Below are 27868 nucleotides of genomic sequence, written 5' to 3'. Positions count from 1 at the left end.
TAATCTTCCACCTGCACGCCAAATCTTATCCAGTTTCCCAGGTCAGAGATTATCTACCTATTCAAGTGCTCACCACTGTGATGAAGGTATAATCAAGTTGAAATGGGACTTCCACTGGTGCTTCAGGAGGAGGCACCTTTAAGGGAGCAGAAGAACTGCAAGGACTGGTGTGAATATTTTCAATTAGGCCTTCACGGAAGTCCTCATATATGGTTAGAACCGGAGGAATAGCAGATGTGACCATGCCTGGACCTGCTCGTCCAATCACCGACTTTCTACCATGGCCTCAAGGGCTATGACAACCCCTCTGCTGGCCGCGCCCAAGTTAGCTGAAGTGTTGGGTGCTCTGAGGTACAGACGAACCAACACGGTTGCGATTGGTACAACACAGATTTATTCCATTTAACTATTTATACATCAGACTTGGTATAATGTATGTTTGAATATCATGACATCCCCCCTTTTTTTACAAGATTATGTGCCTACATGGTTATAAATATAAATGTGTCCTTAGTGCAGCTAAAGGTGTGTGTGTGCGTAATATTTACATCATGTACATGGGGCTTAACTATATACAAGGGGTGATGTCAGGTGTGACATGCTAACGAGGTTGTACCATAACAAAAAGAAGAACAACGTGGAAATTTGGAACGATCAAACGAAGCATGTAACGAGAAAATAGAGACATGTTATAAAACAGTGGTTGCAAAAGTTTGACGTGTGAACAGTCTCATAAGTCCAGTCTAGTAGGTGGGCGACGGATTTGGGTTGACCGCCTCAAGGGTGGGTCGAGAATCACCGGCTGAGGTATACGGCAGCTCCACAAAGTCGCTATCAGGAACCAGTGGAGGACACGGTGTCTGTGTAGGGTCCCGTTGCGAGCGTGGACGTAAGCGAAGGGCTCGGCAATTGCGCCTACGCACGGATCCATCCAGCATGCGTACCAGGAACGAGCGGGGAGCCACGCGTCGGAGGACTTCGGCAGGTGCTGACCAGCCACCGTCTGGTAGGTGGATGCGGACGTTGTCTCCAGGGGCCAGGGAGGGAAGATCAGTTGCCCGTGTGTCGTACAATCTCTTCTGGCGACCGCGCTGCAGTTGCATCCTATGCAGTACCGGAGCATGGTCTATTGTTGGTGCCAGGATGGAAGGCACAGTGGTTCTGAGGGCGCGACCCATCAGCAGCTGTGCTGGTGAGAGACCAGTGGCTAATGGGGCCGAGCGATAGGCCAGCAAGGCGAGGCAGAAGTCCGACCCGGCAGCAGCAGCCTTGCAGAGGAGCCGCTTGGCAATGTGAACGCCCTTCTCCGCCTTTCCATTTGATTGGGGGTGCAGAGGGCTGGACGTCACGTGTGTGAAGCCATACGAAGCAGCAAAGGACGACCATTCCTGACTGGCAAAACAGGGCCCATTGTCCGACATGACAGTCATCAGAATGCCGTGGCGAGCAAAGGTGTCTTTGCAGGCCCTGATGACAGCAGACGACGTCAAATCGTGCAGGCATATGGCTTCAGGGTAGTTTGAGAAGTAGTCAACTATGATGACATAGTCCCTGCCGAGCGCGTGAAACAGTTCGACACCCACCTTCGCCCAGGGGGACGTCACCAGCGCACCCCTTCGATGCCTTCCATCATCTGCTCCATGATTCTATGGAAGACCTCGGATGCCGAGATGATGCCGAATGGCATTCGGTTGTATCAGAACCTGCCGAAAGGGGTGTTGAAGGTACATAGCTTTCGGTTGGATGGGTCCAGTTGGATCTGCCAAAACCCTTTAGGAGCATCCAGTTTTGTGAATATCTTCGCCTGGGCCATTTCACTGGTGATCTCCTCCTGTTTGGGTATGGGATAATGTTCCCTCATAATATTATTGAGGTCTTTGGGGTCAATACAGATACGGAGCTCGCCGGAGGGCTTCTTGACACACACCATGGAGCTGACCCATGGCGTGGGCTCCGTGACCCTGGATAGGACCCCTTGGTCCTGGAGATCCTGCAGCTGCTGCTTGAGGCGGTGGTTAAGTGGCGCAGGAACCCTGCGAGGTGCGTGAACGACCGGGATGGCGTCTGGTTTGAGGCGAATTCGGTAGGTGTATGGCAGTGTTCCTATGCCTTTGAATGCCTCCTGGTTGTGGGCGAGCAGCGATTGGAGCTGTGCGCTGAACTCTGCATCCGGGAAGTCAGACGTGCCGTCTGGAGAGAGAGAGAGTGGATTCGTTGCACAAGGTGGAGAGCCTTGCATGCCTGTGCGCTCAGCAGGAAGTCCTTCGATGAGCCGACTATCTTGAACGAGAGTGTGGCCGTGTGTGTGTTGTGTGTCTCCTGGAGCTGGCAGGATCCCATGGCCGAGATAACATTCCCGTTGTAGTCGACCATCTTGCACCAGGATGGCCGGATTGGTGGTCTGACCTTCATGGCGCAGAAGGCTGACCATGCTATGAGGTTGGCAGAGGCGCCAGTGTCCAGGCGGAAAGTGATCGGCGATCGGTTGACCGTTAGGGTGGCACTCCATTCATCGGCCGGATTGATGGTGTTGACCCGGTTCCCATCACTGACCGCAACTCGGAAGGCGTCTTGGTCATCTGTGTCATCGGTTTGGATGTTGTGATGTGGAGGCTGAATGGTCCGCACGTTCCTGCGAGGTTGTCGGAGATGTGGAAGATCAACAGGTTGAGCCGCTCGACAGTAGGCAGCGTAGTGGCCCATCTTGCCACAGCGTAGGCATTGTCGGGTTTTTGCAGGACATTGCCCTTTTAAATGTGCAGCTCCACAGTTGCCGCACATCATGACGTCATGGCCTTCGTTACGCCACTGCGCATGCGCAGTTCGGTCTTGCGTCGGGCGCACCTGCGCAGCACGTCCCTCAGTGTTGCCGTAGGTTTTGGCGTGCACAAACGCGGGAGGCCTTGAAAACACGCAAAACGGCCGCCCTCGTCCGGGCCGCGGGCCGGGAGAAACTCGATTGCCTGGACGCGTTCGGCCTTGTGGGTGGCCTGGCTTGCCGATTCGGTCGCGTGGCACCCCCTCCGTGCTGATTCGGTCGCCTGAAATTGGGCATAGCGGCTAGTCGCATTCTCATGCAGGACACAGGCTTCAACTGCAGATGCTAAGGTCAGGCCTTTTATTTTAGAAGCTGCTGGAATGGGCCACTGGAGGCAACGCCAAAAACGACCTGGTCCCGGATCATGGACTCTGAGGTGGTGTCGTAACCGCAGGACTGCGCGAGTATGCGGAGGTGCGTCAGGAAGGACAGAAAGAGCTCATCCTTACCTTGCAGGCGCTGCTGAAAGACATACCTCTCGAAGCTCTCGTTGACCTCAACGTTGAAGTACTTGTCGAGCTTGAGGAGGACCTTGTCATACTTAGCTTTGTTCTCGCCTTCCGCGAGCACCAAGGAGTTGTATACATGGATGGCGTTCTGACCTGCGGTTGTGAGGAGCATTGCAATCTTCGTGTTGTCCGAGGCGTCCTGTTTTTCATTGGCTTGCATGAAGAGTTCGAAGCGCTGCTTGAAGAGCGTCCAATTTGTGCCCAGGTTCCCAGCGACTGCGGTTTGTTGAGGGTGTCCATGGCTCAGGATGGCAGATTTGCCGGTAGGTATCGATTCACTCCTGGTATCATGAAGTGTTGGGTGCTCTGAGGTACAGACGAACCAACACGGTTGCGATTGGTACAACGCAGTTTTATTCCATTTAACTACTTATACATCAGACTTGGTACTCAGCATGTTGTGACTGTGTGAGTGTCTTGCTACGAGGTCCTGGCCCTGTGCCGTCTCCAGATGGACTGCCTAGGAAGTGTCGTGTTTCTTGTTTTATACCGTGTCTGTTCTTGTCTGTGATTGGCTGTCGTGTTATGTGTGCTAATTGGTCCGTTGGTCTGTCTATCATTATGTATGTGTTATGATGTATGTTTGAATATCATGACATTAGCGATATCAGAGGGAACTAAGACAGGAAAAATCAGGCAGGTTGTCACGCACCCCACCCCTCGGTCATGAACAGGGTAGGGAAGAAATATCCTGCAGCCTTCCCAACCAACAGGGAAGGTGGGGGAGGGGAGGGGTCTGGAAGGGAAAAAAAGGGGAAGGACAAGTTGGTTGGTCTCACTGCCCAATTTCTCTTTGCTACATTGTATGATTTTGGATGGTATAGAGGAGGAAAATCAAGCACACAAAAGAGTGACATCTTCAGTTTGTGGCAGAATTGGGTGACAGAAGCAACAAACAGTAGAAGTTAACTTACCCAGTGACTTTTTAAGTGTGGTTTAGTACACCAAGTTGCTTATCAGAGGGACATTCAAACAGATGTGAATGGAATCGTGGTGCTTGCAAACAAAGGAAGCTTAGAAACAATGAATGCAAAGGTTCCCTTCTGATGTAACTACTGGTCAAGAGGATGATTCTTACCTAGGTAAAGTAAGAATGCTGGCTGTCTGGAGATTTGCATGCCTAACATGGGAAACTTCAGTCGCTATGATGTTTGATAGCCATAAAGTAACTAGTATTCTAGTAACAGAATTTTAGTCATTCCCAAAAAGACAACTGTTATACAATCAGAGGGGATGAAACAGCCTCATGGCTCCTATGCATTCAGCGAACACAAAAGTTAACACAACAGGATGGGTTTAACAACTGAGAGTTGGGGGGTGGGTGGGGATAGTAAGACAGAGCAGAGCCTGTTCTCTCCAAAAGGTTATAGAATTCTCAGGAGAGCCGGAGGTTCACTGCAGAAAGTCTAGAGCTGGAATGGATCATTCACTCCATAGTCCAGGAACCAGGTTGTATTATTTGGATGGTATTTAATGCACACCTGTTCTACAGTATTATAGCAACAACTTTTCAGTCAATGTACATATTACGGCTTACCATTTGAAACCAGTACAGACAGAATCACGCAGAAGTTAATAACCTTTAGTTGTGACAGTAACTGCAGTAAAATATTTCGTGGTTTTCACACACTGCTATTTCCACAGTTAAAACTGCCCATTCAATTTCAAATCTCGCTGAAATTATGATGCAAGTCTCCACCTAGTGGAGGAAGATTGTCAGATTTAAGTTGTATTGTTGCTGTGGCTATTGTAAAAATCTGGGGTATGTGTGTTACATCAGTAAAGTACTTTTATATTGATTTCAAGCAAAATAGACAATAATGCACGGAATAAAAATGTTACTTCTTCTACCTCCTCCTACCCATCAATGGTGCACACACTTATTTCCCTCAGCAGTATATGGATTGCGACCTTTCATCAGCCATGTGATTTCAGACTCAAATAAATTCTCTATTATAATAATGATAATAATTTTTGTTGTCACAAGTAGGCTTCCATTAACACTGCAACTGTGAAAAGCCCCTAGTCCCCACATTCCAGCACCTGTTCAGGTACACAGAGGGAGAATTCAGAATGTCCAAATTACCTAACAGCTCATCTTTTGGGACTGGTGGGAGGAAACCGGAGCACCCGGATAAAACCCATGCATACACGGGGAGAACGTGCAGGCTCCACACAGACGGTGAGCCAAGCCGGGAGCTGTGAAGCAACAGTGCTAACCACTGTGCTACCCTAATTGATGGCTTATCTAGTCATGTTTAGATGGAAGATGGACAAAATACACTATCCAGAAACCTTTACTATATAGTGCATATGTGACTATCAAACAAGGGCAAGATGAGACTAATTCACACCCCGATGTTCAACAATAACAACTTTCATTTAGATGGCACCTATAAGATAGCACACCATCTCAAAGTGCTTAACTGGACCCTCTGCCCAGGCATTCACATCGGAAATGGCCACAGAACACCATCACAACAAGAAAAAAGGTAAAGCCTTCACAGGAGGAGAAAATAGGAAAACAGGTTTTCTTTTGTTTTTATTCTTTCATGGTATGTTGGCATCGCTGGTGAGGCCAGCATTTTCACCCATCCCTAATTGCCCTTGAGGGGGAGAAGGCGAGCTGCCTTCTTGAACCGCTGCAGTCCATGTGGTGTTGGTGCACCCACAGGGCTTGTTAGGAAATGACATCTAGGCTTTTGACCTAATGACCCAGTGAAGGAACAGCAAAACATTTCCGAATCAGGATGGTAAGAAGTCACAGGCGGTAGCGTTCCCATGAGCCTGCTGCCCTTATCCTTCCGGGTGGTAAAAGTCGCGGATTTGGAAGGTGCTGTTAAAAAGACCCTTCTTGGTGCATTAAAATAGTGAGCGCGATTTAATGACCTCATTGCGCCCGACTTGGTAACGCAACAAGGCCGTTTAATCACGACACTCGGAACACGTTACGAGATGTCACAATCTGGATCTCGCCCTCCCTCCGCGAGATCCAGGTTAACATATTTAAAATAGTCATTAGGTTCATTGAAATATGTCCACATCGGATTCTCCCGAGGCCCAGGAACTAACGGTCCCACCTGGGAAACCTCACCATGGCACCGTTCAGCACTGGTTCACACAAATGTGGACCAGGCTTAATGGCACCTGGGGGAGGGGGGGGGGGTGAGGTCTTCAAAGCCATTGGAGTGCCTGGTTGGTCAGGCTCTGGGCAGCGTGATACCCTGGCACTCCGATTGGCAACCGGTCACCTTGGCACTGCAGCCTAGCACATTGGCGCTTCCACCTATGCACCCTGGCAGTGCCTCCTGAGTACTACCAGGGTGCCACTAGCAGGGGCACAGCCAGGAATCAGGCCCAGGTGCCCTGTCTGGAAGAGCTGGGATGAGAAGGCTCGAGGACGACCCCCCCTCCCCCAAGAGGCAAGTTGGGGCAGTGGGGAGTTCCGGAGTGTCCGACGGGGCGGGGAGGTGGGGGTCAAGAGATCGAGGCAGCATTTTAAAATGGCACCCTGATCTCTTCCTGTGCAGGAAATGAGGTAAGTGCAGCCTCAGCAGGGCGTTCCCCGCAGAGGCCCAAAACACCTCAAAGAACTGTTAAATAGCAGGGTCATTCTCAGCGCTGCAGGTGTCAAGAAACACCCCACTATACACGCCAAAAACGGGACACCTTACATGGTGTAACTGGGTTTGTAAACAGTGTACCAAATCATAGTGACTACTGAAGAACTCGCTGGCCCTGGAAATCTAATTCATACTTGTGTAATGTAATGTAAAAGCTTTCTATTATGCGAAATTCCAAAGTTTTAACAATTTTAAAAAATTGATTTTTTTCCCCCCCCATTCATTGTTGCAGGATTTGGGCTTCACTGGCTAGGCAAGAATTTTTTGCCCATCCATAATTGCCTTTGAGAAGGTGGTGGTGAGCTGCCTTGTCTTATGCAGTTCCATGTGGTATAGGTACACCCAGTGTGTTATTTTTTGACCCAGCGACAGTGAAGGAAGGAACAGCAATATATTTCCAAGTCAGGATGGTGAGTGACTTGGAGAGGAACTTCCAGGTGGTAGTGTTCCCAGGTATCTGCTGCCCTGGTCCTTCTAGATGGCAGTGATCATTGGTTTGGAAGGTGCTGCCTTGTTGAATTCCTGCAATGCGTTGTGTAGATGGTACGCAGTGCTGATACAGTGCAAAAGTGGTGGAGGGAGTGAATGTTCCAGCTTTTAATATGCAGGCCTCAAATTTATTTTGCTCTCTAAAAGGTAGGGATTTTACTTCCTGGCTTGCAGTGAGAATACACAATGTGATTCGCAGCTTTATCCCGCTCCATGACATCAATATTATCGGATGCTAAGTGGTCCCCTTGATTGACACCAAACACCAACATTGATTTTGTCACCAATCATTCGATCTCAGTTGGTAGTTTTCAGAGGTGAGTGCTATTACTTCACCACTGAGTGCAAATTCTGGACCAAAAATGTCAAAAGGATAGCGTGTTAAATGTTTGCTGAAACTTATCATTTTAAATTGAGGTTGTGCAGAAATGAATGCATACCTCTAACTGTGCTTATGGATAAGTAGTCAGTCACTGTCAACCGATTATTGAGGCTGTGCAAAAATGAATGCTTATCTCGAACTGTGCTTTTGGGTAAGCAGTCAGTCACTGTCAACTTCAATTATCCACTTAAGAAGAAACACGGAGGCAACGTTATGTACTAATTTTACAACAATGAAAAGCTCTGGAATGTGGTAAAATTTGAGAAAAGATTTAAAAAGCTCTTTTTTTTTTTAAAAATTAAAAGCTTCATACGCTAGGAAGCTACATTGAGGGGTAATGGAAAGACCTCACAGGAGTTGTATAGTTGCATTACTCTGTGCTTGAACATTCAATCAAATGTTCAGCCTAAAATCAGAGTGATATCTATGACATTCATTCCACGAGAACAACATACACAAGAAATTCATGTTTTATGAAGCTAGTTTATTTTATGGCAGCAAGTTACAATTTTGATGTATAGTACAGATATATAAACAGAACAGAAACTAGCCTGAAATTCAGCAGCATCAGCATAAAGAAATTGCTGATTTGTGTGTGAAATACCAAGCCCATTAAACAATGCTACTATTCTATACTATTTATATGAAGACCTACAGGGAAGTCTTTACAGCAAATATTCAAATATACTGTTGAAAAACAGACTTGTGATAGGCGTTCTTTCAACAGTAAAAGCCTGTTTGTCAATGTCATCTGCACTCAGCTTTCAACAATGCTTTCCATATTTTTCAATTCTTTCCAAAAGATACATTTTCCAAGTTTCAGACAAGACTGATTTTCAGCATGGTACATGATATGATGTGGCAGATGGAAAGATTTCAAGAATTAGGTTGTTCTGCAAAGTAGAACTTTTGAGTTTTGAGAGAAAGGAAAATTATCTGGACCCAATGTGTTTAGTTGACACCAAAGTACGAGTACACCCATTGGCAAATACAAAAATGAAATTCTGGCAGACAAATCAACTTGCTCCTCATTTTAATATTGAACAAAACAGGTATTTTCAATTTTTCTTCCATCGCCCAACATACCATTGCCCAACACATCATTTGAAAGGAAACACTTAAAAAAAGGGTATTTTAAAACTCTTGGTATAGTGCCCAATTGAAAATAAAAGTCAAACCAATTGATCAAAACAATACCATCTGTACACTCCATCTATGCAAAATGATGGGGAATGTTAAACAATTGAAATACAACAGTAAATGTCACTTTGGACAAATAGGCAAATTTAAATAGTCCCATGTTGCTATTTAGTTACTCGAGTGATTTATAGGTGCACTTAAGTATTTTTAAAGTGGTTTGCTTTATGGCACTGATCATATCTCCTACCATTGGGGTGCGAATTCAATAGAAGCCAACATTCTTAGGTCAACATCTCCTTCGAGCTGCCCTGAAATTAAACTGATGAAAATTCTTCGGGCAAACAAATTTGACTGAACTTTTTTTAAAAAAGAGGGGAAAGAAAATGGATTGAAGGTCCTTAGAAACACATAACATAATGTAGTGCAACGTTTGCTGTGCATGATTCACACTTTAAAATTATACATTGATTATTCTCAAGGCTGTGTATTTTCCACTATTCTTCCATTATTGTAAATTGTTCAATGCAGAATTGGATCACATGATTCAGCTCTACTCAGCCTAGGAATTAACTAGGATAACTATAACAAACATCTGAAATCATAAAGCAGTAATTGACAGGTGTTACGATCAAAATCCTAATTGTACCATTTGAGGTAAAAATCATATGCTTTTACTGGAATTGTAACCTGCGTGAAATGAATGCTCACTACTTCTGCAATCCTAGTGTTAACTAAACAGAGTTTGTAAATCTAATATACCCACAGTGAGTGGAGATTTCTTCATATCAAATGTTTTTTTGCAAAATTGCAACGAGTCCTCAAAATAGTCATGCTACTGCTGAAGAACATGGCTATGCGGCACATTCAAAAGAATATGATAAAACCCCAAAATTCTTTAATCCCTCTGTATCAGATTATATGTTCCACTGCAAAAGGAAGCATACTCAGTTATGTAGGCAATGAAAGGAAAACATGCTTCTGGCTCATCACCATTGGAAAAATAAGTAAATTGATTAATGGGAATAGGTTTTTGTTTTGTTTGTAAACCCAAATATTTGCTGTGCCATTTAAAAAATGTAGCTCGCGTTCCCCATAAAGTGCCCCTGTTTATCCAAACCTGGTCACAAACTGTATACGACAGGAATTTGCAGTGTACAACTAAAACAAACACCGAATGCCATCGTACTGTAAACAGACCAGGAATCACTATAATCTACAATATCTAAATTGCATTCCGACCAGGGGAAGAAAAAAAAAAAAAAAAAAAAAAAAAAAAAAAAAAAAATCACACTTTTTTTGTATCTAAAAATTATCTTGCGCAGTTTTTCTTCATTAAAGACATTAATTAAATCATGTTAGGTTGTGCACAGAATAAATATAGAACAAATATAGAGTATATGTAATATTGGTGCTATTTTACAATTTTATTCAGAAAAGGTAGTTTTTATATCTTTTGCAGAGTTTTTGCTGTGCTTATAGATTCAGGCACACACTGTATTTATTCAGTGAATATTTATTCAGTCCTTTGGGCAAAATCGAAGCTTATCACGTGAATCTCTGCTCAACTTTAATAGCACTGTCTCCACGGTAACATGTAGGCGGGACTGGTTCTGAGCAGTGTAGGTGAAAGGTGCAGTGCTCTAGGAGGTTGGAGGTCAACGGGAAGAAAAACCTGTTGCCAGACTGCAGCCAACAACTGGCGTCATGTCCCAGATCTGCAGAGAAAGCAAAACATAAGGCAATGTTATAACAAAGAGGCAATTTTTACATACACTAAATACATATACTAAATATCCACAGAAATAGGTTAGGATATTATAGTTGCCAATGTTCACTTTATGAGTAGCCAGCTAGCGTTTACAACCCTTTTTTCATTCCCTTACATAGTATTTATTTCATATTCCTGGCTCTTACAGCAAGATCACTTCTCCAATTTAAAATGGCAAAATAGCAGCAGGAATTTCCCAGGTAGTGGATGCCTTCCACTAACTTAGGTGGAAATATCTGCTTGGGGGACAAATAATTGGAGCCTCCGAGAGAAGACAGAGTGCGTCAGAATCTGTACCTGCCAGCAGGTACCAACTGCCTTGTTCCGTTCCGAACTCTTGTGCCAGGGCCTGCTCGTCCCTAGAGGCTCAGATAATTCAATCCCCAGGAGCCTTTACATGGTGTGCTCTCTCTGCCATGTGCACACACAATCGGTGCCATACAAATAATCTTGTTGCACAGGTTACGAAAACTCGAGCCACTGGCCAATGTTTGCCATTCTGAAATGGAGAACACTGGGACTCATGCAATTTCTGGCATACCAGAAACCATTGCATTCTTCAGAATTCGCTAAAGCCAGTTATGCTATTTTAGCAGATAAAACACCAATGGCATAAATGGAGATTGTTACTCGACTGTTTACAACTGTGTAATCTTGTATACGTTAGCATTTCTCCATTAATTCCACTGATGAGATACTGGGCATAGTTTCAGCTTAGGCCATGTCAAGTTCAACTATCAAATTTTTTATGCCGCAGATGTTAATTTTCATGGACAAAATATATGCTGAATTATGGAATCCAGTTCCAACATGTTAAAAATCCAACATAATAAACATTGAATTCAACTTATTCAGTTGCCAGGAAGCATCAAAATTAACCTTGGGTCTTTTGACTGGGTTGTTTTTCACTTGCATCTCCCTACTTTCCATCTCTTTCATAACTCCAAAAGAAAATCCTAAAACAGACATTCTTTTCCCTGAGTGCCCAGGACCAAGGTCCCACCAGCAGCATCTGTGTGAAATCACCAATTTCCGAGACAGGCAAATGAATCGCTTATTGTTTCTAAATTTTGAGGAAACAAACTGATTAATTAGCTTTTTAAACTAATTCTGGCTAAGTACTTTTTGAAAATAAGTTTGTGAATACATTGTGAGAAAATGGCCAAGAAATCCTGAAATAGGACTCCGCCATACAACCATATAACACTTAGGGATACAGGCCGTGAACAGTATATTTACATGACAGTCAATCTAATTGACCGTTAATTATTCAGACAAGATTGTGACAGCATGCACCCACCCAGTGAGCAGTGATGCTTGCTGGCAGCACATTTCAGGAAACAACAAATTTTAAATGAGCATTGTTAGGACTCCCGTGTGAGAATCACAATTTACAATTTGTAAGACTATAAGGGAAGACTATTAACCACAGGAGTGAGAACACGGAACAAAAGGTATTTTTCCAGTAAAACAAACGTTAATTTAAACATAGAATTAATCACAATACCAACACAGTAACAGCTTTCTAATTGACTGTTAAAAAAGTTCTTAAATAAAATAAAAATAAAACTTTAACTCACTATCTACACTTGACACTGTATATTTCAATTAAGCAAACCCAATACAGTTCAAATGTACCTATAAATGAAGTTAACAATCACAGTTACCTGCTTCTCTGTGCAGACCTTTGGAAAGAGACCCTTTCAGGAAGAACCTGAAAATCAGCCTAAAATCCTATGGTAAACTGCAAACTACAGACAGACCTAGCTCCTCCAATTAATTACATCATCTGCACCCAAAGCATAAGGTATTCTCAGACTCCTAGCACAAAGATGTCCCATGACCTGCTTAGATAGGACTAAATACAATCTCTCATAAATTACCTACAGCGAGGGAACCTCCGTTACCCATCTATATGTAAACAAGTCATTGGTTGAAATCAATTTACAACCCCTTAATCATAGCTTTAGCAGACATTTGAACCCAGAGTATTTAATAACATTTGTCATGATGTTATTTATGATATTATTCCAACTTGGAACACCAGTTGGTGGGGGTGTATTGTTGTTTTTTGTTTTGATGGGAGGAGACAAGTGAAATCCCAGTGAGAATAAATAGCCCAGTCATTGTGTAATAATTATCAAAAAGAAAAGTCAAATACACACAAACTCTACCCTCAAGCAATTAAGATGTATGAATTACAAAATACATGCGGTTTCTATAGAATGTACCCCTTGTTATAAGATATATCGAGGATGTCTGCAAGATCCTGTTCCCCATCAGCATCCAAATTGAATAATCAGCTGTAGTTACCACACAATGCAGGGATGGTAGTAAAATCTGGGAACCGTCTTTTTCCTGGTCCAGCGAAGATTTTTTAAAACTTCTGTTACAAAAGGTTTTCTGCACTGCCTTGGCTCCAAGACAGAGAAGCCTGTTTGCTGTAAACTTGGCCTTCAGGCTTGGAAATTGGTCAGTCCACTTTGAGACTACTAGCTCAGAACTGCCCCTCCTGGCTGCTCAGGATCTGGCCAATTATACTTTCCCCAATTGTCTATAATCTATTTCTCCTCCATAAGGTATTCACACTTGATTATTATCTAAATTGCTGTTATAAACCAGTTACAGAAAATGAAAAATGAAAATGAAAATTGCTTATTTTCACAAGTAGGCTTAAATGAAGTTACTGTGAAAAGCCCCTAGTCACCACATTCCGGCGCCTGTTCGGGGAGGCTGGTACGGGAATTGAACTGTGCTGTTGGCCTGCCTTGGTCTGCTTTAAAAGCCAGCGATTTAGCCCAGTGAGCTAAACCAGCCCCTGCTGGGAGAGATGCATACCAATTGATGTCCTTTGAATACTGTCTGCTGCTGACTCCAGGTGAATTCATGACCACAGTACGGCAACAAAATATAATATATAACAATTCCTACGTTCATCACAGCACAGAATATGTAATTTCTTGTGACAAACTCAGCGACAGCACATTTTTGAAAGGAGCACATTTTTTGAAAGGAGAAAAACTGGACCAGAACTTTCTGTCAAATAGCCTGTGAGGCTAATGCCACTTACTGTTATTTATGTGGAAATGGTACAGCAGCTTCAGGAGAGGGGCAGATGGACAGTTAAATGTGAATATTCAGGAGATTACTGACCGAGTTGCACCGCTGTGCCCTGTCATTTGATTCACCAAAATGTCATTTTGTAGTCATACTCACCATTGACATGCATTGTACGTCACAAAATTGCTGTATTTGCACAGTAGATATTAAAAAGGAGCAGAAGCAAGTTTCCTGCATGGCTGTGCACAAATCGGCCCTTTAACTTACCATGCATGAGTGGCCACCCAAAACATTTAAAGAGTCAGCCATGGAGAGACTTCACCCATGCACTCAAAAAAGAAAAGTGAGAAGCTGATGTGATTCAGTTAATTACTGACAATCATAAGCTAACTGTTACAAGAGTGGAGTTCCACTCCTTCAGGTTATGAATGGTTTCAGGAAATTTTAACGTCTTCAAAAAAAACATTTTCCTCTTATCTCTGTTTTCTCTCTTAATCCAACCTTTCTTTCTGTACCTGATTTGACATTGAATTCAAACCCTTAAATTCAATCTCCTCCTCAGTCTTTTCTTTTTTAATTTCCCAATCCTAAAGCTGGTTGGTTGCCTGCTTAACCCGAGTCCAAGATACTGCTTCTCTTGCTTTGCCCTCATCAAGAGTCACTTCTACAACCTTAGAGAGCAATTATTTCTTTTGAGCTGATGGGTACAGGAGTAAGTCTAAATAATGGCATATTATATGCCTTGCTACATCAAAGTCTGGTACATTTTTTCTGCATGTTTCACATCTTCACGCAGGACACTGAATACAATATTCTTGTCAGCAACTTACTTTGCATGTAATGTACAATGTAGAATGTGTGCGCTCTCTCTGCCATGTGCACACACAATCGGTGCCATACAAATAATCTTGTTGCACAGGTTACGAAAACTCGAGCCACTGGCCAATGTTTGCCATTCTGAAATGGAGAACACTGGGACTCATGCAATTTCTGGCATACCAGAAACCATTGCATTCTTCAGAATTCGCTAAAGCCAGTTATGCTATTTTAGCAGATAAAACACCAATGGCATAAATGGAGATTGTTACTCGACTGTTTACAACTGTGTAATCTTGTATACGTTAGCATTTCTCCATTAATTCCACTGATGAGATACTGGGCATAGTTTCAGTTTAGGCCATGTCAAGTTCAACTATCAAATTTTTTATGCCGCAGATGTTAATTTTCATGGACAAAATATATGCTGAATTATGGAATCCAGTTCCAACATGTTAAAAATCCAACATAATAAACATTGAATTCAACTTATTCAGTTGCCAGGAAGCATCAAAATTAACCTTGGGTCTTTTGACTGGGTTGTTTTTCACTTGCATCTCCCTACTTTCCATCTCTTTCATAACTCCAAAAGAAAATCCTAAAACAGACATTCTTTTCCCTGAGTGCCCAGGACCAAGGTCCCACCAGCAGCATCTGTGTGAAATCACCAATTTCCGAGACAGGCAAATGAATCGCTTATTGTTTCTAAATTTTGAGGAAACAAACTGATCAATTAGCTTTTTAAACTAATTCTGGCTAAGTACTTTTTGAAAATAAGTTTGTGAATACATTGTGAGAAAATGGCCAAGAAATCCTGAAATAGGACTCCGCCATACAACCATATAACACTTAGGGATACAGGCCGTGAACAGTATATTTACATGACAGTCAATCTAATTGACCGTTAATTATTCAGACAAGATTGTGACAGCATGCACCCACCCAGTGAGCAGTGATGCTTGCTGGCAGCACATTTCAGGAAACAACAAATTTTAAATGAGCATTGTTAGGACTCCCGTGTGAGAATCCCAATTTACAATTTGTAAGACTATAAGGGAAGACTATTAACCACAGGAGTGAGAACACGGACCAAAAGGTATTTTTCCAGCTAACAAACGTTAATTTAAACATAGAATTAATCACAATACCAACACAGTAACAGCTTTCTAATTGACTGTTAAAAAAGTTCTTAAATAAAATAAAAATATACCTTCACAATGCGATCGCTTCCACAGGTTACCATCAGTCCTCTTGTGTTATCCAGATTCATGCCTGCAATATTATGTTTGCCTTCATGAAATGTTGCCAAAGAAGTTCGACTGTAATATTAAGTATTGTGATAAAGTGTCAGCAATGAAAGAGTCAGTTGACAAAATATTCTTGCATGGGAACAAATTTCCACTTGTTATTTGCAAACAATAAATAACACTTGAATTATTTACCTTAAATGCCCCTCTAAATGGCAAATTAATTTACCTGACCAATGGGCAAATTAACAGTGAAGAAGCTTATCTAGGATTGCAATGGGATCTTGATCAATTGGGCCAGTGGGCCGATGAATGGCAGATGGAGTTTAATTTAGATAAATGTGAGGTGATGCATTTTGGTAGATCGAATCAGGGCAGGACCTACTCAGTTAATGGTAGGGTTTTGGATAGAGTTATAGAAGAAAGAGATCTAGGAGCACAGGTTCATAGTTCCTTGAAAGTGGAGTCACAGGTGGACAGAGTGGTGAAGAAGGCATTCGGCATGCTTGGTTTCATTGGTCAGAACATGGAATACAGGAGTTGGGATGTCTTGCTGAAGTTGTCCAAAACATTAGTAAGGCCACACTTGGAATACTGTGTACAGTTCTGGTCACCCTATTACAGAAAGGATATTATTAAACTAGAAAGGGTGCAGAAAAGATTTACTAGGATGCTACAGGGACTTGACGGTTTGAGTTATAAGGAGAGGCTGGATAGACTGGGACTTGTTTCCCTGGAGCGTAGGAGGCTTAGGGGTGATATTATCGAGGTCTCTGGCTGATTTCGCAATTCTGGCTTATTCACAATACAGCTCTTGGTCTGTAACATCGTAGGTAGCAGATGAGGGACATATCAGCCATGATAGAATGGCAAGAGCAGATTTGATGGTCCAAATGGCCTAATTCTGCTCCTATATCTTATGAACTTATAAAATAATGAGAGGCATAGGTAAGGTAGATAGTCAACATCGTTTCCCAATGGTAGAGGAGTCTAAAACTAGGCGGCATAGTTTTTTTTAAATAAAATGTTTTTATTCTCCATTTTCATATTTTCCTTCAAAATTTGCACCCCACCAACAGGCAGCAAACGGTAACAAATACAAAGTCAATACCCTTAACATCAACAACGATTCCATCCACCCACCGCCCCACCCAACTGTCAATATATGCATCAAATAAAACAAACCGTCCCACGGTGGGAAAAAAAACAAAGGCGAAAAAGAGAAAGGAGTCCGGAATCGCCCATGGCCACCATTAACCTATAGATTCCGCACCCCCCCCACGATGACACTCAATGCCATCCAACCCCCGAAAGAGTACCGTAAATGACACCGAAGAGTTGTAAACCCCCCCCCCCAAACCTCGGTTCCGATGGCCGCAGCCCCTCCCCCCACCTCACCCCCGTTCACTGGCCGGCTTAGGCCCCCGCCCGGGTCTCTTTCCCCCTTGCCCGGCCCCAGGAAAAACCCAGAAGTTCCCTTTAGCACACAAACCCCGCCTACACCCCACACCCCAAAGAACCCTCATCCCGACTGAAAGTCCCATTTCTTCCCTTGTCCAAATATATACAATGTTGGCTCCTATAGCCCATACACCAGCACGCAGAGAAACAAAAGAGAAAAAATACAGTCATGAGGCTACATCGGTACATGACCATTTCTCAATTCTGCCACAGTCCTTCTGCCTTCGCAAACTCCTCCGCTGCTTCCGCCGTCCCAAAATAAAAGTCCTTGAACTTGTAAGTCACCCTCAGCTTCGCTGGATATACAATGCCGCACTGCACACTGCTAACGTACAGTGTCCTCGTCACCTGGTTGAAGGCAGCCCGCCTCCTCGCCAGCTCCACCGTAAAGTCCTGATATATGCGTATACCAGCTCCAGCCCACTGCACCACCCGCTTCTGCTTAGCCCAGCACAGGACCTTCTCCTTTACACTGTACCTACGGAAGCACAGAGTCACTACTCTTGGCGGCTCTTTGGTACAGGCCTCCACGGCCGATGTGCCCGATCCAGCTCATAATCGGGAGGGATCCTCCCCCTCGCCCAATAGTTTCGCCAACATAGTGGCAAAATACTCGGTCGGCCTCGGTCCTTCCACTCCTTCGCGCAGCCCCACAATCCTCAAATTCTGTCACCTGGATCTGTTTTCCAGGTCTTCCATTTTGCCTCGCAGGTCCTTGTTGATCTCTATCACCTTCCGCATCTCCTTCCCCATCGAGGTAAGTTGACCATTGTGCTGCAGTAATATCTCTTCCACTTCCGCCACTGCGCTCGCCACCGCCGTCCTCACCGGGGTAATCGCCTCCTCCACCAGCACTTTCAAAACAACCCCATCTCCTTCCTCATTGCCTCCATATGTTTTGTAAACTGCCTTTCGAATTCCACGGCCATCACCTTAGTTATTTCTTCAGCCGTAAGCAATGTGGCCTCTCCTGGTGCTCCAGCCTCCATTGTCTTTACTGACCCCGTGGTGACCTTTCCACTCCCCGACGGACTTTCAACTGCTTTTTTCACAGCCGTTTTTTTGCTGGTCTTCAACATTTCCCTTCTCTGTGCTGTCTCCCGACTTTTACTGCCTTCGCTGGCCCTAGGACCGGGCGTTAACCCCCGACAATGCCGTTCCGAACGGGAGCCCTCCAACGCGCGGCTGCCTCCCATCTGCCGTCCAGGCGGCATTGATTTAAGGTGAGAGGGGAGAGATACAAAAGGGTCCAGAGAGGCATTTTTTTCACTCAGAGGGTGGTGAGTGTTTGGAACGAGCTGCCAGAGGCAGTAGTAGAGGGAGGTACAGTTTTGTCTTTTAAAAGCATTTGGACGGTTACATGGGAAAGATGGGTATAGAGGGATATGGGCCAAATGCAGGCAATTGGGACTAGCTTTGTGGTTAAAAACTGGACGGCATGGACAGGTTGGGCCGAAGGGCCTGTTTTCATGCTGTAAACCTCTGACTCCAAGTGTCACCCATACTGCACTCAACTCAATGGAGTTTGCTCCAGGAATACATTTGGGTGGCACGGTGGTTAGCAATGCTGCCTCACAGTGCAGGTCACTGATCATGTGGAGTTTGCACATTCTCCCAGTGTCTGCGTGGGCCTCACCCTCACAACCCTAAGATACGCAGTGTAGGTGAATAGCTATGCTAAATTGCTCCTTAATTTGGAAAAACAAACCTTAAAAACAAAGGACAGGTACATATTGGTTCACATAGCGAAGGCATTATCATTTGAACACATTTCTGGGAGCAGAAAGAGTGAAACTATTTCCACTGGTGGGAGAGTCCAGAATAAAGGGATGTCATCATAAAAGTATAACTAAACCATTTGGGGTGAAGCAAAAGGCAAAGGGCAGTGGAAGTCTAGAACTCTGTCTCCCAAGACAATTAAAATTTTTAAAATCTTAGGTTGTCAGAATATGTTTGGATGAATTTATTAAGGGATATGGAACCAAGACAAGTAAGGTGGTTGGGGCTCCCTCTAGTGTTTGCACGGGGGATATCATTTCTTGGTTATGGGCGGCATGATGGCGCAGTGGTTAGCACTGCTGCCTCACAGCTACAGGGACCCAGGTTCAATTCCGGACACATGTGACTTCTCAGAATGGAGTTTGCTGTTTCTCCCCGTGTCTGTGTGGGTTTCCTCTGGGTGCGCCATTTTACTTCCACAGTCCAAAGATGTGCAGGTTAGGTGGATTTGCCATGCCGAATTGCCCCTTCGTGTCCAAAAGGTTCGGTGGAATTACTGGGTTACGGGGATAGGGTGGAGGTGTCGGCTTGAGGGTGCTCTTTCAGTGGCCTCATTCTGCACTGTAAATTCTATGATTCTATGATAAATATAGTGATGATACAGATCAGCTATGAACTAATTGAATGTGGAACAGCCTACTCCTTTCTTTATTCTTTCATGGGACATACGGGTCGCTGGCTAGGTCAGCATGTATACCCACCATCCCTAATTGCCCTCAAGATGGTGGTGGTGAGCCACGTTCTTGAACCACTGCAGTCCATGTGGTGTGCAGTGCTGTTAGGGATGGAGTTACAGGATATTGATCTAGTGACAGTGATATTGCTCCTAGTCAGGACGGTGTATGGCTTGGAGGGGAACTTGCAGGTGGTGGTGTTCCCATGTGTCTGCTGCTCTTGTAGAGGTCAGATTTGGAAGGTGCTGTCGAAGGAACCTTGATGATTTGCTGCAGTGCATCTTGTAGGCGGTACACACTGCTGCCACCGTGCGCCTGTGGTGGAGAAGATGTTGGATGGGGTGCCAATCAAATGGGCTGCTTTGTATCGAGCCTCTGTCTTGTTGGAGCTGCACACAGCCAGGCAAGCAAAACGTATTCTATAACATGCCTGAGTTATGTCAGGTCTTTCTGCAAATAGACACGCATGGACTGCTTCAGTATCAGAGTCATTGAGAATGATACTGAACATTGCACAATCATCAGAGAACATCCCCACTTTTGACCTCGTATGGAAGGCATGTCACTGATGAAGCAACTGAAGGTGAAGTCTAGGACATTACTCTGAGAAACTCCTGCAGTGACATCCTGGAACTGAGATGCTTGACCTCCAACAGCCACAACCATCTGGTACAACTCCAATGTAAAGAGGTTTTTGCCCCACAATTCCCATTAGCTCCAGTTTTGCTTGATGCCATACTTGGTCAAAGGCAGTCTTGATATCAAGGGCAGTCACTCTCACCTCGGAGAGTGTTTGGACTAAGGCTATAATGTGACCAGGAGCTGAGTAACCCTGGCGGAACATAAACTGAGCATCAGTGATTAAGTTATTGCTAAGTAAGCGACTTGATATCACTGTCAACGATCCCTTCCATCACTTGGCTGATGATAGAGTGTAGCCAATGGAGCAATAATTGGTAGGGTTGGAGTTGTCCTGCTTTTTGTGAACAGGATATACAGTGGCGGTTTTCCACATTGTCGGGTAAGTGCCAGTGTTGGAGCTGTACTGGAACAGCTTGGTTGGAGGTGCAGCTAGTTCTGAAGCACAAGTATTTATTGCCAGAATGTGGTTAGGCCTCATAGCCTTTGCAGTATCCAGTGCATTCAGTGTTTTCTTGATATCACGTGGAGTGAAATGAATTGGCTGAAGACTGGCATCTGTGATGCTGAGGACCTCTGGGGGAAGCAGAGATGGATAATTCATTCGGCACTTCTGGCTGAAGAGTCTTGCAAATGCCTCAGCCTTATATTTTGAACTGATGCTCTAGCTGTCCCATCATTGAGGATGGGATATTCATGGAGCCTCTTCCTGCAGTTAGTTGTTTAATTGTCCACCACCATTCATGACTGGATGTGGCCAGACTGCAAAGCTTAAATCTGATCTGTTGATTATGGGATTGATTAGCTTGTCTGTCAATGATTTGAATGAGGAACCAAATGTAATATTTCCAGGTTTGCTGCTAACATAAAACTTAGTGGAAATGTGAAAGGCGAGGAGGATGTTAAGAGGCTTCAAGGCGATCTAGACAAGTTGAGGAGTGGGCAAATACATGTAGTATAGTATAGATAAATGTGAAGTTATCTACTTTGGATAGAGAAACAGAATGGCAAAGTATTATTTAAATGGTGATAAACTGGGAGACGTTGAGCTACAAAAGGACCTTTTTAAAATTCATTTACGGGATATGGGCACTGCTGGTTTGGCCAGCATTTATTGCCAATGCCTAGTTGCCCTTTAGAAGATGGTGGTGAGTTGCCTTCTTGAACCGCTGCAATTTGCAGTTCAAGGTGTAGGTACACCCACTGAGCTGTTAGGGAGGGAATTCCAGCAATGTTGCCCCAGCGACAGTGAAGGATGGTCAGGATGCTGAGTGACTTGGAGGGGAATCTCCAGGTGGTGGGGTTCCCAGGTATCTGCTGCTCTTGTCCTTCTAGATGGTAGTGGTTGTGGGTTTGGAAGGTGTTGCCTAAGAAACCTTGGTGAATTATTGCAGTGCATTTTGTAGGTGGTACATATGCTGTCACTGTTCATCAGTGGTGGAGGGTTTGAATGTTTGTGGAAGGGAGAGCAATCAAGCGGGCTAATTTGTCCTGGATGGTATCGAGCTTTGAGTGTTGTTGGAGCTGCACTCATCCAGGCAAGTGGAGAGTCTTCCATTACACTCTTTACTAGTGCCTTATAGATGGTGGACAGGCTTGGGGGGGGGGGGGGGAAGAGAAAGAGAGAGGAGGAGTCACTCGTTGTAGGATTCCTAGCCTTTGACCTGCCCTGGTAGCCACAGTATTGATGCGGCTAGTCCAGTTCAGTCTCTGATCAATAGTAACCCCCAGCATGTTAACAGTGGGGGATTCAGCAATGGAAATGCCTTTGAACGTCAAGGGGCAGTGGTTAGATCCTCTCATAGGATGGCCATTGCCTGGCACTTGTGTGGCACGAATGTAACTTGTCACTGGTCCACCCAAGTCTAGATATTGTCCAGGTCTTGCTGCATTTGGACATGGACTGCTTCATTATCTAAGGAGCCACAAAAAGTGCTGAACATTGTGCAGTCATCCACAAACATCCCCACTTCTGATGGAAGGGAGGTCATTGATGAATCATCTGAAGATGGTTGAGCCTGGGACACTACCCTGAGGAACTCCTGCAGAAATTCCTGAAGTTGAGAGGATTGATCTGCAACCACCACAAACAACTTCCTTTGTGCCATGTATGGCATGTCCTTGTGCACCAGTCACTGAAAGCAAGCATGCAGATACAGCAAATAGTTAGGAAGGCATGTTAGCCTTCATTGTAAGAGGACTTGAGCCAGGAGCAAGGGTGTCTTACTGCTGCTCTACAGGGCCTTGGTGAGACAAATTCTGGAGTATGGAGTGCAGTTTTTGTCCCCGTATCCAAGAAAGGATATACTTACCGGAGGAGTGCAGCGAATGTTCACCTTGCTGGAGGAGAGATTGAGTTGACTGGGCTTGTATTCACTGGAGTTTAGAAGAATGAGAGACGATATATTTGAAACCTACAAAATTCTGACAGGGCTGTTCAGACTGGGTGCTGGGATGTTGTTTCCACTGGGTGAGGGATCTAGAACAAGGGGTCATAGTCTCCGGATACAGGGTAGGCCATTTAGGACTGAGATGAGGAGAAACCTCTTCACTCAGGAGGGTAGTGAATTTGTGAAATTCTCTATTACAGAAGGCTGTGGAGGCCAAGTCACTGAATATATTTGACAAGAAAATAGATAATTTTTTAGACTCTAAAGTCGTCAAAGGGTATGGGGAGAGTGCAGGTGTATGGCGTGGAGATGAAAGATCGGCCATGATCATATTGATTGGTGGAGCAGGCTCGAAGGGTAAAATTACTTACTCCTGCTCCTATTTTCCATTTTTCTATTGCATGCTGATTTCATCTTTTGGCATATGTTATCATCCTGGTTTGCAGCTTCACCAGATTTACACCTCATTGTAGGTATGCCTGGTGCTGCTCCTGGCATGCCCTCCAACACGATACATTGAATCAAAGCTGATCTCCTGGATTGATGATAAGGGGGAAATCCTACTTTCCAATAATGGCTAACAGATCCTGGTAAGAAATTAATTTCCACAACGGAATTTCAAGCATTACCAGTGTAAAAATTACCAACATTTTAAGTTTTACATTTAAGAATAAATTCTAGAGGTGTACAGTAATATACACAACTCTACTATCTTGGTTAATGATTTACAAGCTAGCCTCCAGCATCATTGCTCCTTGGATTTTATTCAAAAAATTATTTAAATTAACCAGGTGAGGGGGCAGCATGGTGGCGCAATGGTTAGCATTTAGTGCCTCACGGCGCAGAGGTCCCAGGTTCGATCCCGGCTCCGGATCACTGTCCATGTAGAGTTTGCACATTCTTCCTGTGCCTGCGTGGGTTTCGCTCCCACAACCCAAAGATGTGCAGGATAGGCGGATTGGCCACGCTAAATTGCCCCTTAATTGGAAATAAATGAATTGGGTACACTAAATTTACTTTAAAAAAATTTTAAAAACTAAAATAAAATAAATAAGTCAACCAGGTAAACTCAGTAAACAATCCTGCCCATGGGATATCATGCCACAGTCATAGCAGCAGAAGAGGATATTCAGCCCATCCTGTCCATGATGGTTCTCTGTAGAGCAACCTAGTCAGTCTCACACCCTAACGTATCTCTGTATACTTGTCTGTTTAAAATCTAGGCATATGGACCACTGAAAAAGTGGAGTGAAAATGTCACACTGCGTCCTACAGATTAAGATAATAGATAATTTAAACCCATAGAAATCAAAATCTTATCTTCTCGCTTTTATTTTCTCTGGTTTTCTTTCTTCTTTATTATCCTCTCCCATGTAAACCACCGGTCTCCTCACTCAGGGACCTGCAGCCAATATCACACATACCCACTCCTTGCAAATACTTAGGATCAACTAAGGGTAGTCCAACCCCGAACCTTTCTTTCCTTCCTTTCCAAAACGACGGCCCGTTCCATGGGGGAACATAGTTGCTAGGTTGCTAATATAGACCTTGGATTTAATTTTCATGCACTTTTGGCAGTATTCTGCCACATCATACAATCTTCAATCTCCAACAGAAAAGCATTCCAATGCTCAAATTTCAGCCCTTACAAAAAAATGGGACTCTGCCAACAAATGCATTTCATAACAAAATGAAAAAGGGATTTAGGGAAAATATTTTTAACATTGAAGGGGTTTCTGACTGGGAGAGCAAAAGCCACATTTGACATGGAGATAGTATTTCATGCAGATTAATTTTCCCTCTTAAGTAAAATAAACCTAAAGCATGGGTGTGATGGAGTGTCCTTCCCTGCATTTAGAAAAGAAGACACAGGAACAGTGTCTCAAAGCCTTGAGATGGAGTATGTGCCAGATTTCAGATCGTGCTGTTTTTTGGAAGGAAAATCAAAACTGTTAATAGTTCAGGTGACGCATAGAATAATAGAATCCCCACAGTGCAGACGCCGGCCATTCGGCACATCGAGTCTGCACCGACCCTTCAAAAGAGCACCTTTACCTAGGCCCAATCACCCCGCCATACCTTTGGACAATTAGGGGCAGACTAGACTGGCCAATCCACTGAACCTGCACATCTTTGGACTGTGGGAAGAAACTGAAGCACCCGGAGGAAACCCATACAAAAACACGGAAGAATATGCAAACTCCACACAGACTGTCACCAGAGGTCAGACTCGAAACCAGTTCCCTGCCACTGAGAGACTGTAGTGCTAGCCACTGTGCCACCATGCCACGTAGATCGGATGAGCTAGGTTGAGTGGGGTCAAAAGGTCACTTGGACCAGGAGCATGGGGAAAATGCAGGCAGGAAAAGTCAATAACACATATGGCACGATAGTTCCAACTAATCACCTAACCGAAGAAGCCAGTAAGTTATTTTACTCAATTAATAAGAGTATTGCTGAAAATAAAGTGTTGAAGCTAGCTGTCTCACACTACTATTACTCAGTAACAACACGAGTGGTTTTCACGACTAATAGGATGCTGCCGTAAAGCCAAAAATGTATTCTGCCAAAAATGTATTCTGCCTATCACACAAATGAGTAATGTGATATATGAATTTTTGTGCCTGTGTGATGCTAGGTATGTTGACTGCATGTCCCAAAGATTGATGGATCATATCAAACACTTATGTCCCTTACACAGTTCGGAACAGGCAAGGGTACAGACCGTACATAACCAGCCCATGTTTGCGTAACTCAAAACATAGTGCCCAATATTAGATTTGATTCCGCGAGTGGACAACCTTTGCTGAATAATCCTTAGGTGTGCTAAATATTATGCTGACAACAGATTTAAAATAGTCAATCAGGCTCACAGCACATTTGCATGTACTGGAAGCTACACATCTTAATATAGGGCCCTGTTCATTAATTAAAATTCATGCGGGGCAGATTAAAAATCAAGTCAGGTTTTCCGACAGTGCCAGTTTTTGGATAGCCGGATTTGAGACATATACCAATAATCCCAAACAAAACCAGCAAACGTAATCCATTTAGGGTCCAGGAATAAGCCGCAGGCACTTTAACCATAACCAGGACGTAGGAAATGATCCAAACACAGATGTTAGTATTTTATAAACGTAAACTTATTTTAGTGCCTCTCTTCAAAAATAGAATGAGATTACTTTATATTTATTTCAGTGTTTTGAAAAGTCACCAGGGAAATGCAGTTTGTAACAGCAGAAATGAACAATACTCACTCTTCTTCCTTGACTGAGTCGAAGCATTCATTGCAGGTTCGTACCTGAAACTCGAAGCCCATCACAGGATAGGTAGTCCGCTTAGTGCTGCACTTCCCACATATAGCTTTGCCACACTTCCTGCAGTGATGCTAATGTGTAAAAGAAAGGCTTGAAGAAACTATTTCAATACATCCCCATTCCACCTCCTACATAGGAGCATTTTTCAAATAGTAGCAGAATTTCTAATGAACTTCGAATCAATCACTAGACTCTTAAAGATTTGGTTCAATAAGTTTGTGGATTTACCAAACTGAAAGGTTTGGTTCAATAAGTTACTGTGGAATTACTAAACTGAAGTAATGGTAAAAGCTGATATCCAGCTTCACTGAATTAATTTAGATTAAATTTTAAAAGAAGGCAATTGCAATCTCCTGCTGCAAAAGAGTTCTTTTTCCAACATTATATAAATGTATTGCCAGCAGAACCTTGTGGGTTGAAGAGGGCTATTTGGGCAGCATTAGATGATAGATATTACGTTGAAGCCAGTTTAAAACCTTTATTTCCATTATACTGGGAGAAGGTACAGTGTTCACAGTTAAAAACAAAACTGCTAAGTGTAATAATACAATTTGTCTCTGAAGAGGCCCAGTTCCAGTTCCAGGGGTGGAATGTGCAGGTGTTAGGTCTCAAGGTTTGTTGTTCAATGTGGGACACTGTACTATTTGCTGTGGCTCCAATCGGTCTGCCGATAACAGCGGGGAGGATAGATGGATGGCATTCATGCCTTGCCAGATGCCAGTAAAACGGGTGCGGGGGGGGAGGGGGGGGGGGGGGGGAAAGAGAGGAATGGCTACACCCTAGATGTCAGACCACCGACATTACTAATTGCAAACCAACATACATGCCTTTGTAATGATTGGATAGTTTAATTAAGCATGCAGACCTTAATGTGATTGGTTCATTAATCTCATATACTATGCATAATGTAACCTTGAATTATTAGTCCTGATTGAACATAGATAACTAGTAACAAATGGTTGGGATATTCCAATTTCTAATAATAGAATCTTGATGTATTAATGCCTGTACTGTCATTAAATCTGGGCTTCTCTGGTGTCCCAATTGGAATGCCAGAGGCCCTAGCTCTTGCTTGAATAAACTAGATCCTTTACTCGCAAGAGTCTTTGTCTGATTTCTCATGAGTGGATGAGTGAAGTACACGATGTTTGAATAGCTGTACATTTCTCCGCTACATAGGTTCATCCGAAGTGAAAGACAGTGATATGGAGTAGTAAATGATTATGTTGGCGATTTGAGAACACTCTGGAATGGACTTTTCATCTTAAGGGTGCAATTATTCGAGGTCTGTCCATGTTGAATGTCCAACAATGCATTGGGTTGGGGGACATTAGACATGGTGGGGTGAAAGGGGTGAGGGAAAGGGAGGGATAGAAACTTTGCATGTCAAAGAATGCCAGTAAGCCTTGCATGCCATCAAGACTCAAGTCTTTCTCTTCCGGGGTTAAAGCTGGGCAACCATTCTTTTGGCTAGCCGTTATTATCAAAGTTATTACCTGATGTTGTTGTATTTGTCGGATCAGTTAGTGTAATGTTTGGATCCAATCAGTGCTGAAAGCATTGTACCATAGGTTACATATCATCAAAGGTTTATAAGATTTAAGTGAGTGGCACCGTTAATCTGAATATTTGATTTGAAGAGGCATCATACCTTTCCATTCTTCAAGAATAGTTGAATGTGTGTCATGCCCCCCCCCCCTCCCCCACCCCCGCCATTTCCTACTTGTTCCTATTATGAAACCAAATACTTTGTCGG

General features: G+C 43.8%; 1 protein-coding gene across 1 annotated transcript in view; it reads right to left on the bottom strand.

Annotated features, from left to right (window-relative positions):
- Window positions 1-8290: 8290 nt before the first annotated feature.
- Window positions 8291-27868, bottom strand: part of wdfy1 (WD repeat and FYVE domain containing 1) — a 91417-nt gene continuing 71839 nt past the window's right edge. Inside the window, exons 10-12 of the mRNA XM_072474523.1 lie at window positions 26053-26183; window positions 15816-15924; window positions 8291-10676 (exon numbers count right to left, since the gene is read on the bottom strand). Of these exons, the coding sequence (XP_072330624.1) occupies window positions 10617-10676; window positions 15816-15924; window positions 26053-26183 (300 nt within the window). The 3' untranslated portion in view covers window positions 8291-10616. The remainder of the gene's footprint in view (window positions 10677-15815; window positions 15925-26052; window positions 26184-27868) is intronic.

This window comes from Scyliorhinus torazame, chromosome 14, assembly GCF_047496885.1.
Source record: "Scyliorhinus torazame isolate Kashiwa2021f chromosome 14, sScyTor2.1, whole genome shotgun sequence".
Lineage (NCBI taxonomy): Eukaryota > Metazoa > Chordata > Chondrichthyes > Carcharhiniformes > Scyliorhinidae > Scyliorhinus > Scyliorhinus torazame.
Note: the sequence above shows the minus strand (reverse complement) of the source record. Positions and strands in the feature narration are given on the sequence as shown.